At 38.3% G+C, this 13,667-nt stretch overlaps 1 protein-coding gene across 7 annotated transcripts; it reads right to left on the minus strand.

Moving 5' to 3' along the window:
* Positions 1–3,397: 3,397 nt before the first annotated feature.
* LOC110895931 (hydroxypyruvate reductase) lies at positions 3,398–7,595 on the minus strand. Of its 7 annotated transcripts, XM_022143320.2 has the most exons (11): positions 7,469–7,555; positions 7,342–7,386; positions 6,465–6,600; positions 6,253–6,397; positions 6,037–6,164; positions 5,880–5,951; positions 5,689–5,806; positions 5,465–5,589; positions 4,186–4,227; positions 3,885–4,097; positions 3,398–3,756 (listed from the first exon to the last, which is right to left on the minus strand). In XM_022143320.2, the coding sequence occupies exons 3-11, from the start codon at positions 6,570–6,572 to the stop codon at positions 3,688–3,690; spliced, it is 1,020 nt and encodes a 339-aa protein (XP_021999012.1). In that variant the 5' UTR covers positions 6,573–6,600; positions 7,342–7,386; positions 7,469–7,555; the 3' UTR covers positions 3,398–3,687. The 7 variants fall into 7 exon arrangements, with proteins under 7 accessions (XP_021999012.1, XP_021999013.1, XP_021999014.1 ...); XM_022143321.2 differs by lacking the exon at positions 7,342–7,386 and having other exon boundaries at positions 7,469–7,595; XM_022143322.2 differs by lacking the exon at positions 7,342–7,386 and having other exon boundaries at positions 5,698–5,806; positions 7,469–7,593.
* Positions 7,596–13,667: the final 6,072 nt, after the last annotated feature.

Consider the following 13,667-nt stretch of genomic DNA (forward strand, 5'->3'; position numbering starts at 1 on the left):
TGACTGTAGTTATTGAAGTTAAAGGTCATCCGTTGCAATCTTATACAAACATAAAGGACGAAAAGTGTAATTTACCCTTAAATGGGGGATTACTATTTTAACATTGCGTAAACCAGATAAGTACGATTTAAACACGAACGAAAGTTCCTTAAGTGATTCTAGGGAGACAAAATTGCTTAGACATAAGATAGATGGCACGTTAAACAAAGCAGATTTCGGTTTAGCAGAATGTCTTTGATTTTAACGCACCCGAAAACAACGAAACATGCATTGTATAATTAGTCAAGCCTAAAAACACTTATTTAACATTAATACAAGTTATTCTAAGGAAAAATATCAAAGTGTTCGGGTTTCGTTGTCGATGGGTTTGATTTAAAAAAAAAACATGAAAAAATGCACGAAAAAGTCTGTATGACGAACCCGGGGCACGTTTGAGCCCTGATAACGTACCTTAATACTAAAACACATATTATAGTTATCCCTTTGCACAAAATTCCACCTTTAAAATCCCGATCGTAAGGGTGAGAGGGGCACTCCCCTCTTAGGGGAGTCCCCTCTCTTACGCACACCCAATTACGTTATGCCACGTCAACTCCCCTCTTAAACTCCCCGCACACCCTAAATTGATGGCGGCACTCCCCTCTTAGATGACTTGGTTTTTTAAATTTTATTTTTTTGTTTTTTTATTTGTTGTAATTATGCATGTTTATAAAAAAATATTAATAAAATTTAACAAAAGACATTTCAAAGTAGAAAATAAAAATAAAAATTAAATTCAAACTAGAAAATTAAAATTACATTCAAACTAGAAAATAAAAATTACATTAAAACTAGAAAATAAAAATTTTAGAAATCGCACGGTCACCCGTACTTGTTAGCGATGTCGCGCTTTCGGGCGAGGATGAACGGCAACATATTTGGCGGAGCATCGTCGTGCGGCTTGAGGAATGTTTTCATATCTCGATCGTAATTGTAGTTTTTCATCATCTCGCGTTGTTCCGATATGAGCTTGCGAGCCTCCGACTCTCTTTTCTTCCTCAATTCAATCGCCTCCAATTCCATCACGTGCTTCGCTTCTTTCATGGCGGTGTACTCTTTGAATTGTGCCGCCAACTCGGCCGAGCTTCCCTCGGACGATGTCGCTTGACGCTTGTCTCGCCGTTGTGTTCTTTGTGGCGAGGGGTCTTCGTTCATATCGGGTATGGAAGGGTCCACGTCAACGGGCTTTCTTTTTTGTGCCGAACCTTCCCCTTCCTCACCCAACAATGGGACTTGGGCCCATTTGCCGTGTTTTCGAACGACCTCCCACGCCTCGACATGTTGAAAACCGTTCGGATATCTCTCTTTAAATTCCTTTAAAGGGACTTTCATCACGTCGAGATCCTTACACCCGCTTCCTCGTGTGCGATCCTACATATTATAAAATAATAAGTGTTAAAAAATATGAACTTAGTAAAGAAAATTAAAAATATACAATGTTAAAAAATATAATTTTTACCGCTTGTTGGTATAGGCCGTTGAAAAAGTTTATTTTCGTCATCATTGGGGTCCACTTAGACCGTACTTGATGCACGGTCCGGTTACTTCCACCAACGGTGGCGTTAAAATGATCTAAAATCTTACGCCAAAAACTATCGCGGTTTTGTTGATTGCCCTTCTTTTTGTTGGTAGAGCAATGTACCCACGCCTTCGCCAACGCCTCTTCTTGGACCTTTGTCCATTTTTCGCTCGCCATTTTTCCCTTTTTATCCCGAGCGTCATCTTCTTCGTTGCCGGCGTCTTCATCCATTATATTCATCGTCACCGGTGTCATCTTCATCGTCGCCCAAATTTTGAGTTTCGGGCACTACCTCCTCGTCCTCGTCGTCGTAAATAGGTAGAGGACGTTCAACATTTCCTCATGTAGATGGAACTTGTGGGGAACGAAAACCATATGGGTCGAAGGCGGGGGATTGAGGAGCATCCATTGATAACAAATTTTGAAAATAGCCGAAACTGGGTTGAAGGTTGGGTGGTTGGGTGTTATAAAAGGAGGGGTGTGAAGGTTGTTGGAAAAAAACAGGGGTTGTGAAGTATATCCGAAAGGGGGTTGTGGTTGTGCACTTGCACCGCTCGAACCACCACGAGACGGTTGCGAGCCCCGTCCCTTAGTTTTTTTCTTGGCTTCGCGAGGTTGGTTCTCCATTGCTCGGTAAGTGGGTGTGGTTTGAGAGTATAAAAAATTAGTGAAGTGGGTGTGGTTTGAGAGTATAAAAAATTAGTGAAGTGGGTGTGGTTTGAGAGTATAAAAAATTAGTGGTGGGTGTGGTTATTTATATTTGTTTAAAAAGTGAATTTTTTTTTTAAATTTGACCGTTTAAAATGTAACCGTTCCTCAAACCTCGTGCCAATTCAACGCGGTGAACAAGTCCTGAATCCCCTCCCCGAATCGGGTCCCCACGGTGATGGCGGCGGTGTTCCCGATCGGGGAATGGGGTCACCGCACCCTCTCCCCGAGAGTGCCCCGGATACCCTAATAAGGTACCTCCCCATTCACTTTTTTTAAACTTCACAAACTTTAACATTTCCATACACCTTTACTCACACACACCAACCTGTTCTAGCAGAATACCATCCAAATCAAGCCTAAACCTTAAGGTATAACATGCTTTTAATTAGTTTTTCATGTCCTTTTTATGTATAAATTAATAATATAACAAAAAGAAATTAATTAATCCATGAAAAATTGCTGTTCTTGAGGAAAAAAAAGGCTGTTCAAACTCGGTTAATATGTAACAATATCATACATGATGTTTGATTATGTAACAATATCACTCAGATAATGATTGAAAGCCATGTGAGATTGAATCTGATCCATGTCTCATTGTTCAATTGATGTCTTATACACTAGGGATAGATGACAACGATTGCCATAAGCTCATTGTCTTGCAACAGGATGTTCCAAGATGTTTTGGTTAATGACTTTAAAGCGTTATAACTTGTTGGGGGCAGCCATGCGTAGCTAGAGCGCCTCTGGTTGTCATCGTTAACGAACTTAATCAAAAATCGTCCAAGTGGGAGACTATCAGAAAAATGGACCGGCCCGATAAATTAACGCGGCCGACCGAGATATGGCCTGTAAGAGTTACACCGTGGGCAACGAACTAAAATCCACTTAACTGGTTTAATTGGTAATTACGAACGATATGCGAAACGGGTCACAATTATATTTATGTTATCTTATCATCGTGAATAGTGAAATTAATATTTGAACAAGTGTTTAAAGAAGCTGATGATTTTATGGAACTAGGCACCTTAACTGAAAGAAAATATCAGCACTCTTGAAAACATGTTGAAAAATAGTAGTTTGAAAGATTTCAAAACAAAAAAAAAAAAAAAAATAGTAAAAAACAGAACAGAAAAGACCAATTACTATTTTTATAACCGCAGTGAAGTTGATTTTATTCAATCATCTAGCAAAGAAGCTAGAAAATACAGAACATACAAAGAGTTCAGGAAAAATAACCAAGTCAACACATCATTTTGACATTTCAAGAGAGGTAAAGGTGCTCTACTTTTTACCCAATGGGAATCGCATCGCCTTGATCTCCTGACGAATGCATGCGATCGAGAAATCATGTGACAACTCGCATAAGCAAACTCTTGGACAGGTAACTGTAATGTGTTGTTTTGTTTGACATGGAATCATTAGTTGGCATATTCTATCCCAGTTAAAGGTTTTCCCGAGTGAAGTTGAAGCGCAACGTCACCAACTACCTGTTGCATATAAATAAAATCATTAATAATTTTGGTAAAAGTGATTTTGACTTCGAAACTCACATTAAACAAGCAAAACCAATCAGGTTCAAGAGTCAGATATCATTGCACACATCAAACAAGCATACCTTGGCCATGGATCGATATGAAGATTCTGTAACTCCTGCAACATGAGGTGTAAGAAGGACGTTTGGGAATTTCAAGATTGGATCATTTGGATCAAAAGGCTCCGTCCATGCAACATCCATTCCTACGCCCCCCAAATGACCCGATTCAAGGCCCTCATAAACCGCTTTATAATCCAACAGACCCCCACGCGCTATATTCACCAGCAGGCCACCCTGCAAAAACCAATTTCATCTATTAGCAGCTCAAGTCGTCTTACTGAAACTACACATCATAAACCGATCTGTAGTTATAGAAACTAACCTTTCTCATTGAAGAAATGAAATTCTCGTTTACAGTACCAACCTGAATATTGATGAAAATTTGTAAGTCAAAGGAAGTGCAACCAACTGAAAATAGGGATGGCAATGGGTTGGGTATGGCTAATCCCATACCCATACCCAGTTGTAAAATCTTGTCCCATACCGATTCCATTACCCGTCGGCAGTGGCGGAGCTTGACCAAAAGTTTCGAGGGGGCGTAAAGTGATGGGACCCAAAAAAAAATTTCCTATCGTTATGTTTCGGGTCGGGTCGGGTCGGGTAGGCTATCGATTCAGGTCAGGTCAAATAATAATAGTTCCAAATAAAACTGAAAAATTTCATTCATTCAAAGGACCCGTTGTTACACATAAAAACTTGCAATTAAGTTTATTGTGTGGTGGGTAATCTAGGGTTAAACAAATAAAAGTTAAAATATATTTACAAAACTACCCATCACTTATATACAAAGTGGTAACAAACTTTACTTTAATTTATATATTGTATAAATATTTAGGATATACAAAGTGGTAACAAACTTTACTTTAATTTATATATTGTATAAATATTTAGGAAAAATAATTGGAGGGAGACGTACCTATATAATTTTTAAAATTTCCGGACGAAAAATCGGAATCTATACCCTTCTAACCGAAACATTGGGGTGGGCGGGTGCAATTTCACATATCGGGTATACCCATTAGTGTTTAAACAATAGACGTTTAAGATATTCTTGTATATATATTTTGTTTACTAGCCTTTACAATTTTATGTTTTTAAAATCTATACAATGTATTTAATTATGATATATAACATACATATTATCATCATCATAAAAATATCAAAAATATTTGAAAAAGTATATATATAATAATATTAATCTCAAAAATCACTTTTGTATTTTGTATCATATATATATAAATAATGTCACCAAAATATATATTTAAAAAAGAAAAAGTTTTTTTTTTCTAGTAATGAAGTTACTAGAATGAAGCATTACTAAACAATAGCTTAGGGAAAATAAAATAAAAGTTAAAACTTTTCGGGTATATGTTTCACGTCAACGGATACATAGTTTCGGGTAATCAGGTCAGGTATCACCTAATCCCATACCTGCGTCCAATCCCATACCCGGTCCCATACCCGTTGGGTATCAGGTAAACCCGTCCCAAATGCTTAATGTTTCGGGTATACCCGTCAAGCCCGGGTTTTTTTTTTTTTTTTTGCCATCCCTAACTGAAAAACAATTAACAAGAGAAGTGAAGGGGAAGAAGAGGTCTTACTGTTTGACTATTCATTATCAAGCAGCAGACAACAATGTCAGATTTCTTTGCAAACTCATATATATCTTCATGACTACCTTTCTCATCAACCGAATCATCATGTGTACCATTTTCAAGTGTTGCTTCTTGAAAAAGAAAATAACGATAAGTAACAGCAGAGAGATACTTAAAGCAGATACTTCAAAAAAACTAAAAAAAAACATATGTTGAGACAGCCGTAGTACCGAACCTACTTGGATCATTTGATGCCCAGTTTCGTTTTGTTGCAAGAATCTTGACTCCAAATGGACGAAGACGTTTTGCCAGTTCAATGCCAATATTTCCATACCCCAGAATGAAAACCTACAGTAACATAATCTGTCATGTTATTCTAGAAATAGAGAAACAAGACCGGCCTAAAATTGACTGAGCTTACTGTTTTTCCAAACAATGTATCGCCAACCGGGTCTCCAAGTTTCTTTAGCCTTACAGAACATTGCATTTCATTCTGCAGAGCCAACATTTTAAATAAAAAGGAAAAAAAAAAAAAAAAGTAAGAGAAAATATGTGGTTAAATTAATATGAGATCCTACTTGTTTGCGGAGAAGACCCAGCATGATATAGATGGCCATTTCCGCACATGAAGCAGCATTTCCTGTTACCTTACCGGGAATTCTAGCAACTTTTATTCCATGGTTTGTAGCAGCAGTTATATCAACACCTTCATTAAAATAAAAATAATTGAACTTGTATAAGTATTTGGATTTCTTGGAGCAAAGGTGGCCGAAAATCTCAGCTCAACAGTTGACCTTCTAACCCGACACCATACTGCATTATGAGCTTCATTCGAGTTGCACGAGCAATGAGATCTGAACTAAGCCGCATGCTTTTTACCACACAGATATCATAGTTGCCAATAAGATCGGGTATACTATCAAACGGAAGATCATCAACCTATAAAATTGAAATAAATGAGGTCCAGTAGACTAACAATCTATTGTTATTTCATCAATGAGAATACCTGGATTAACGGATAGTTGTGCAAATATTCTTTGGTGTAGTTATGTGAAGCAGGAAAGTGGGGCCCGCAAAAAAGAACACGGGTGTTAGCCTTGCCATCCTCACACATATTTCGTTTCTGAATATTCCAAAAGTACCTGCACCAAGATAATACCGTAAGCCAGTATCCATCACAAGACTAAAAATCGTATATCACCAAGCAAAGACGGGTCTTATTTTGATGGGTACAAATCCAAAACTCAAAAGACAGTTTCACGGAAGCAACTGTTTGCCGATCTCGCAAACAGTAGTTTTCCTTAAAGTAAGTAAGGGTTTTAAGTGACTTTACAAAACCAAATATCATACAAGTCAAACTAGGCTCCCAGGAGCAGCCCAGTGGCGTCCATCTAAAAACCGGCATGAACAGGCCTAAAACATCTAAAAATGAACTGAAACCAATCTAAATGACTAAATCTGCTAAAAATGGCATGTTTATGCCGTGCCTTACCCTTTGCGCCTTCGACTACTATGCCAGATATTGTATAGAGATAACGGTAGTGTTCGTTTCACAAAAATGGAAGTAGAATGTAGATTCCATTTCTTACGTTGGTTGTTCGTTACAACAAAAGAAGGAACTGAAATTGAACAATAACATAAGGAACCGTTTTGTGAAATGAACACACCTAAATTCCAAATCAAATTTCAATTCCTACACAAATACCATTTCCATTTCCAATTCCATTACACTACACACCAAACGAACACTGTGAACAAGAATCTCTATAAAGCTAACTGCAAAATTGTTAATAAAAGACGCTTGTTTGATAACAGAAACTAAATTGCCATTTCACTGATACTGAAAGTGTTAGAATTGGGGGGGATAAAGGAATGAAACTTACCCCAATTGCCTCGTACAATTCTTGAGTTTTACAGGATTGTAAAACCTAGAATACATACTGCAATTCGTGAAATTCTAAACCTCCGATTGCATTAAGCTTTCAAGATGCTAGAATAGAATACACAAACCTCAATTTAGTATTTGTTGTAGCGGCTTTAAGTCAACAGATTGATTCCACTGAACTAGTAGGGTAGGTAGGCATACATGAATGGATTTGTGTTTTAATCTTCAGATTTATGATATTTGTCAACATGATAATGGTCGTTACAAAATATATTATTAACTAGAATTACGACCCGCCGCAATGCGGCGGGGATTCTTTAGTTATAACTAAGTCGATGTAGGAACCACACGTTATGTTGAACCTGTCAAACGGGGGAAAATATAGACGATGTAAAAACGTTCACACACACGTATACTGAGTCGTGTTAACTCGTAAAATTTAGAACGAAATGTAAAAACGTTAAACCAAAGACGCACGTTGCGATGTGTTAAGTCACAAAATTTAGAACGAAGCATAAAGCGAAAAATTTGCGGAAAATGAAAATTATAAAGGACCAAAGTTGAAAGTAAAAAAAGTTGTGACGATAGATTGTAAAAGATAAAAAGTTTTGAGTTAAAAGTAAAAAAATCAATTTTTTTTTAAAACCCCCCAAAGCCAAGGTTACAACAACCATATACATAACCATTTTTCTTTGAAAACCCACAAAGCCAAGATTACAACACATATATGCATAAATATATTGCTTCTTTATAGTGTTTTAATAACTAAGTTGATCAATGACCCACACGTTGTGACGAACCTGTAAGTTGAAAAACAATAGACGTAAAAACTTTGAACTACACATGGATGTTGTGCCGTGTTAACTCGCAAAATTATGAACAAAACGTAAAAGCGTGGAACCACGCAAGCACGTTGCTCCTTGGTAAATCGAAAATTTGCGAAAGATGAAAAGTAGAAAATTGTGAGTTTAAATTGTAAAAGAAGAAAAGTTTTGGCTATAAGGTGAACAAAATCAATTTTATAAGTTAAATTTGCAACAAAAAGAAAGAATTGGGTTGAAAAGTAAAATTCTTATTTTTTTTTTTTTTTGAAAACCACCCAAAGCCAAGGGTACAACTACCCAAAGCTTAAAGATGTTGGTTATTTACAAAATGGATAATGATCATTTATTGTTTTTATTTAAATCACTTTATGAGTTTTTGCGTTTTAGTGGTTTTAATCACTGGAGTTCAAAATTAAAAAGTTTAACGCCTTAAATTTTTAACTACAACTTGAGTTCAAAATCAAAAGTAGAAGCGTTAAAATTTGGACTCAAAATGTTAGAAAAATGAGTGGTTAGGCACTAAAGCCGTTAAATTTTTTTGATTTTGAACTCGGACGCTTTAAACCACTAAAAGATTAAAAGATGGAAACCCAAAAACTAATTTACTCTTTTTATTAATAAGGAAACTATAAATAATAAAATAAACAACCCAACACTCCCTCTTCCTTAGTCCTTACCACTTTATCTAAAAAAAATTACCATATGTAGTATGATCTTCTTTAAATACTTTTGTGTTATAATTTTTTGTTTATTTATGTAAACTGATTTTTTTAAATATCCTTTGAGTTTAACTTTATTATACACTAGTATTTTTTTGAATTGCCTTTGGGCAAGATGCATTTGGTGGAACATCTTAGCTTGGATGCGGATTTCGTTTGTCGAGTGTAATTGCTTTAAAGAGTTCGTCGACATTATTTTGCAAAACCCGGGTGATAAAGTTTGGAAGAAGATTGTATACACCATCATTTTGGCTACGTGTTGGAGAATATGGAGCGCTAGGAATGAAAAGGTTTTTAACAATAATTTCATTCCTATAAGCAAGACAGTGGATGTTATCAAGGAAGATGCGTTCCTTTGGATAAAGACGAGATCAAAGATAAAGACGGCGAGCTGGGAGGATTGGAAGGCGTTTGATTTATTAGATATGTTGTAATTTATTTTTTCTCGTTTGTTCTATTTGTTTGTCTGTTTCCAGTCGCTTGCTGGCTCTTTATATATATATATAAAGTGAGTTTGTTGTTCAAAAAAAAAATAACTCGTCTTATAATAATACAAAAATAAAAGTACAATGATAATGATGTGTAAAAGAGTTACAAATAAATAAAGTTCATAATAGATATTCTCATATATAGTATTAATTCAAAACATTGGGAGAAATAGTATACTTTAGGTATGTTCACATGTAGTACTTTTACGTTTTTGTGTTGCTTATTTTACACCGTAAAGTTCTTATTAAATCTCCACCGTCCAATCAAAATCTGTCGCTTGAGTTGCTCTGCCATGTGGCGTTAATCGCCGTCTCCTTCGCCACAATCTTCACCGACATGTTCCGGCCAATATGCCGCTTCAAATCTTACACTTTCGCAAATGTTGTTGCCCTATTTTCCAAAGTCGGCGTGGTGGCACTTTTCACAGGAAAAACGACGTCTGATGTCGGCAATTCTAAAACTGTCACACCCCAACCGATGGCGGAAACATCGGGGCGCGGCACTGAGCGAAACAGATTGTCCAGGAGAAATCCATAACAACTAAATTACCGGATAAATAACATTATGTCCTATACCATAACTCATCAAGTAAAATAATTATTACAGACATAGATATCCCTAGGCAAATCATTATTCCGACAACTCAAATAAATAAATTGTTTTTGTTTCTAGACACTCCTACTTGATTCCACAAAAGCAAGAGCACGGCATCGTAAGCATTCAAACACCTGTCACATACGTTAAAATAGAGGACAATACACATAGTGTAAAGGTGAGCATACAAGTTTAATAGTATAATGGGATTCGAAATCGTTTACACATAACCAGCATGTAACATGTAGCAAAGTGAAAGCTAGTAGGTTATCGACAATGAAATATGCACAGATTTAACTGCGAGTTGTAGAATGCGCAACACATATCACCACTGTGATATGTGAGAAAGCCCTTAACAACCCCTGTCCACGACAGGTGCTGAAGGGGTAAGGTCCCAAAAACCTTATAAAAAAGTGCTTGGGACCATACCACAACTTTAATTCTCAGCTTGGCACCTTGCGCGGCCGCGCACTGGTCTCACCAAAGGAAGGGTTAAAAGGCCCACAACAGTCAACACTTGCGCCCAAAAGGAATCATAAAACCTTGCGCATGTCCTACACAAAGTAAAGGACAAGAATCCAGAATTAGATATTTCCGCTTAATATTCAGACTTGGATGTTATTTGCCCAGACTTGGGATTTATTCATCTGTTTCCACACGATAAGATATCACACCAGATTACAGCAGTAATCTTCTAGAAACAATACGATCGTGCACCACCAAGACGGTTACAACCGTCTGGCCACGTGTCACTATATCAGTCGTCCCCCAATTCACAACGAATGCATGCAATGAAGAGTAATCTTCACTTAAGTCACTTACACGTGGAAAATCCCTAGCCTTTGATCTAAATCACGATCCGTGTGCTATCACATCAGATCAAGGAGTATTAACGGAAGAAAGCATAACTGCTTACGGAGTTAGCATTTTCCGTCTTCTTTTCACTAACGGGTTTTCCCGCCTTCAAGCGACTCCCGGCTATAAATAAGAGAAAAAGCAAGTATGAACTCAAGTTACACACACTTCTCAAATACATCTTCTTCTTCATTACCAATACTTATTCTCACACCGGAGTCGGGTCAAGGAGAGAACCCTCTTCTCCCCTTGGGGAGGCTAACGGTGCTCTTTTTTGCAGAATTACCGGAGAAGAAGGTCTGTTAAGATCTAAATCAATCGAGTGGGAACTAACCTTTTTATGCGGATTCAAACCCCCTAGATATCTTGGTTCCGACCATTTATCTAGTGTTTCTTCATTGGCGCCCACTGATTCCTCTGTTTTTCCCGTTTTCATCTCGATTCGATTTAGTTCTTTTCATTCTCTGTTTTGCACATGGCAGAGAATTCATCATCTCACCGGCAACATGGTCCTCGACCAAATAATTTACAAGTAGAAGGAATTCCGGAAGATGCCTCGGACGATAACGAGGTTTAGTCCAATCGAGCAAATGATCCTATCACAGCAGGAATGTTACCAGTAAACCCTGCTCAATCAATTTTACCACCAGGTGAAACTCCGATATCCTGGTATGTCCGGTCCCAAGGGGCATTAAACGCAGTATACACACAGCTGTGTGCTCAAACTACTCCCCTGACTCAATCACGAAGGCCGGGATCTCGTGCTCATGCCTCTCAGCGAGAAGAATCAACTTATGAAGGTACAGAAGTTTATGCCAGATCTACATCACAACACATTCAGACAGGAACACACCGAAGGCAATCAGTTCATGATAGGTTGGGTTCTCAACGAAATACCCACACTGACGAATCCGATCCAACATACTGTTTAAGTGCAAATACCAGTGTGTTCAATCGATTGCAACCAAATTATAACAAGTACAGGCCTCGAGTAGTTTATAACCCTGAGGCAGAACACAACTATGACTTGGTTTACCGCCCTGCAGAAGCAGCGGAAAACTCAAAGTTCATACTAGAAATAGCCTTAGCTCCATTGGAGAAGGCTAAATTACCATCCAACATAGGGAAGTTTAATGGGTTAACCGACCCTGACGATCACCTAAGGATATTTACCAGCGCAGGTCTGGTTGGGGGTTGGACTCTCCCGCTATGGTGTCATCTGTTCGTACAAACCCTGACCGGCCCAGCGCGAATTTAGTTCGATAACCTACCAACCGGGCAGATCGAATCATGGAAGGATCTGCGGGAAAAATTTTTGACACACTTCAGCCAGCAGCGGCGTTCCATCCGTGATACATCCGACGTCATGAACATCTGGCGCCGGGATGACGAAAATCTGGAAGATTTCATCACCAGATACAATAAAGAAGTGTTGGAAATCGGCGGTGTTCATGAACAATTGATCCATGCGCAATTCAAGTACGCGGTTCGATGCGACGACATGATCAAAGTTTTATCTGGAACAGAAGGCCTTCCAACAAGTTGGGAGAAGATAATGGCGGCAGCCAAAGTTTATGCGCAAACGGAGAAAACCTCACAACAAACAGGCCACCGCCACCACACAATAGGCCCGCGGATTTAAGCTTAACCGGCGAAAGGAGGTTTAAAAAATCATGGCGTGAGTCCAGAACAGGAAGCCGTTCGTCCGAAGACGCTCGTACAACAATCAACAAACTCTCCGCACAGCGGGAGAGCAAACAGGAAAATAGGGAGAGACAGTGGACTCCCCTAACAAAGACCCCGGCGGAGGTCTTAAGTACTGAAGACTACCAATTCAAGCCTCCGATCCCGATGAAAAGTAAACGTGGATAAGACCCGGCGCAGTACTGCGAGTATCACAAAGACAATGGGCACACCACTAACAATTGCATCTCTCTGCGTACAGAGATAGAGAAAGCTCTCAAGAGCGGCGAATTAACGCATCTACTCCAAAATGTACGAAAAGAGATTAAGCAGATAACCCAAGGGGAGGAGGGCCCAAGTAAACAGGCACAAACTTAAGTGACAGTTCTATAAGCTCCCCGTGGAAAGACATGATTTATCAGACATGGCGGAGATACTAGAGAGTAAGTTAAGTTCCACATAATTATTACAAAAACTTTGTAAAGCCTCTGTGCTCTATCCATGAATAAAATTGCAAAGTTTCTATTATTTTTGTGTTTACAAAATGCATGCAATTTCTTGTAGTAAGCGTAAAAACATTATGGTAGTTACAAAACAAGCTCCATGCGCGGTCAGTGATCACGTCACAAACGACCATAAATCCACACATGAGCTTTATACCAACTTCATTCGCCTTACTCGATAAAAGCAATTGTACTCATGCAAAACATTGTAAAATCAAACAAATAGAAACATGTTGTTCTCAAGCGTACGAATACGTTCTGAACATTCCAAACACGACAGTGTTTAAAATACTAGCGCAACAGCGGACCGTCAAAGCAGGGATTTACATCCCGCATATTACATGAAATTGTTCAAATACAATTTTAAAACAAACTACTCTAAATCTTCACCCTCATCCGGGAAGATTTCCTTTAATCATGTTACGTGGTCATCCGACTGCAGCGCTACGTTTATCAAATCCATAACTGGAAGTTGCAAATTATTAAACTCTGTCTTCATGGAAGCAAGCGCGGTGCTAGTATTTACGCCAAAAGTCGCAGACTTGCTATCATCCTAGTTGACTTGTAACGCACTGTTTACATGTTGGGAACATTCGGCGTATCCTTGCGCATACCCATCACGTCGCGCAGCAACCATTAAATTGGCAACAGTTTTAT

This window comes from Helianthus annuus, chromosome 12, assembly GCF_002127325.2.
Source record: "Helianthus annuus cultivar XRQ/B chromosome 12, HanXRQr2.0-SUNRISE, whole genome shotgun sequence".
NCBI lineage: Eukaryota > Viridiplantae > Streptophyta > Magnoliopsida > Asterales > Asteraceae > Helianthus > Helianthus annuus.

Coding starts and splice junctions, on each gene's coding strand:
- LOC110895931 (XM_022143316.2), bottom strand. CDS start 7,397: ATGTATTCTAGGTTTTACAATCCTGTAAAACTCAAGAATTGTACGAGG. Junction 5,807..5,879: donor ATACATTGTTTGGAAAAACA/GTAAGCTCAGTC, acceptor ATGTTACTGTAG/GTTTTCATTCTGGGGTATGG. Junction 4,098..4,185: donor TCATTTCTTCAATGAGAAAG/GTTAGTTTCTAT, acceptor TGGTTTTTGCAG/GGTGGCCTGCTGGTGAATAT.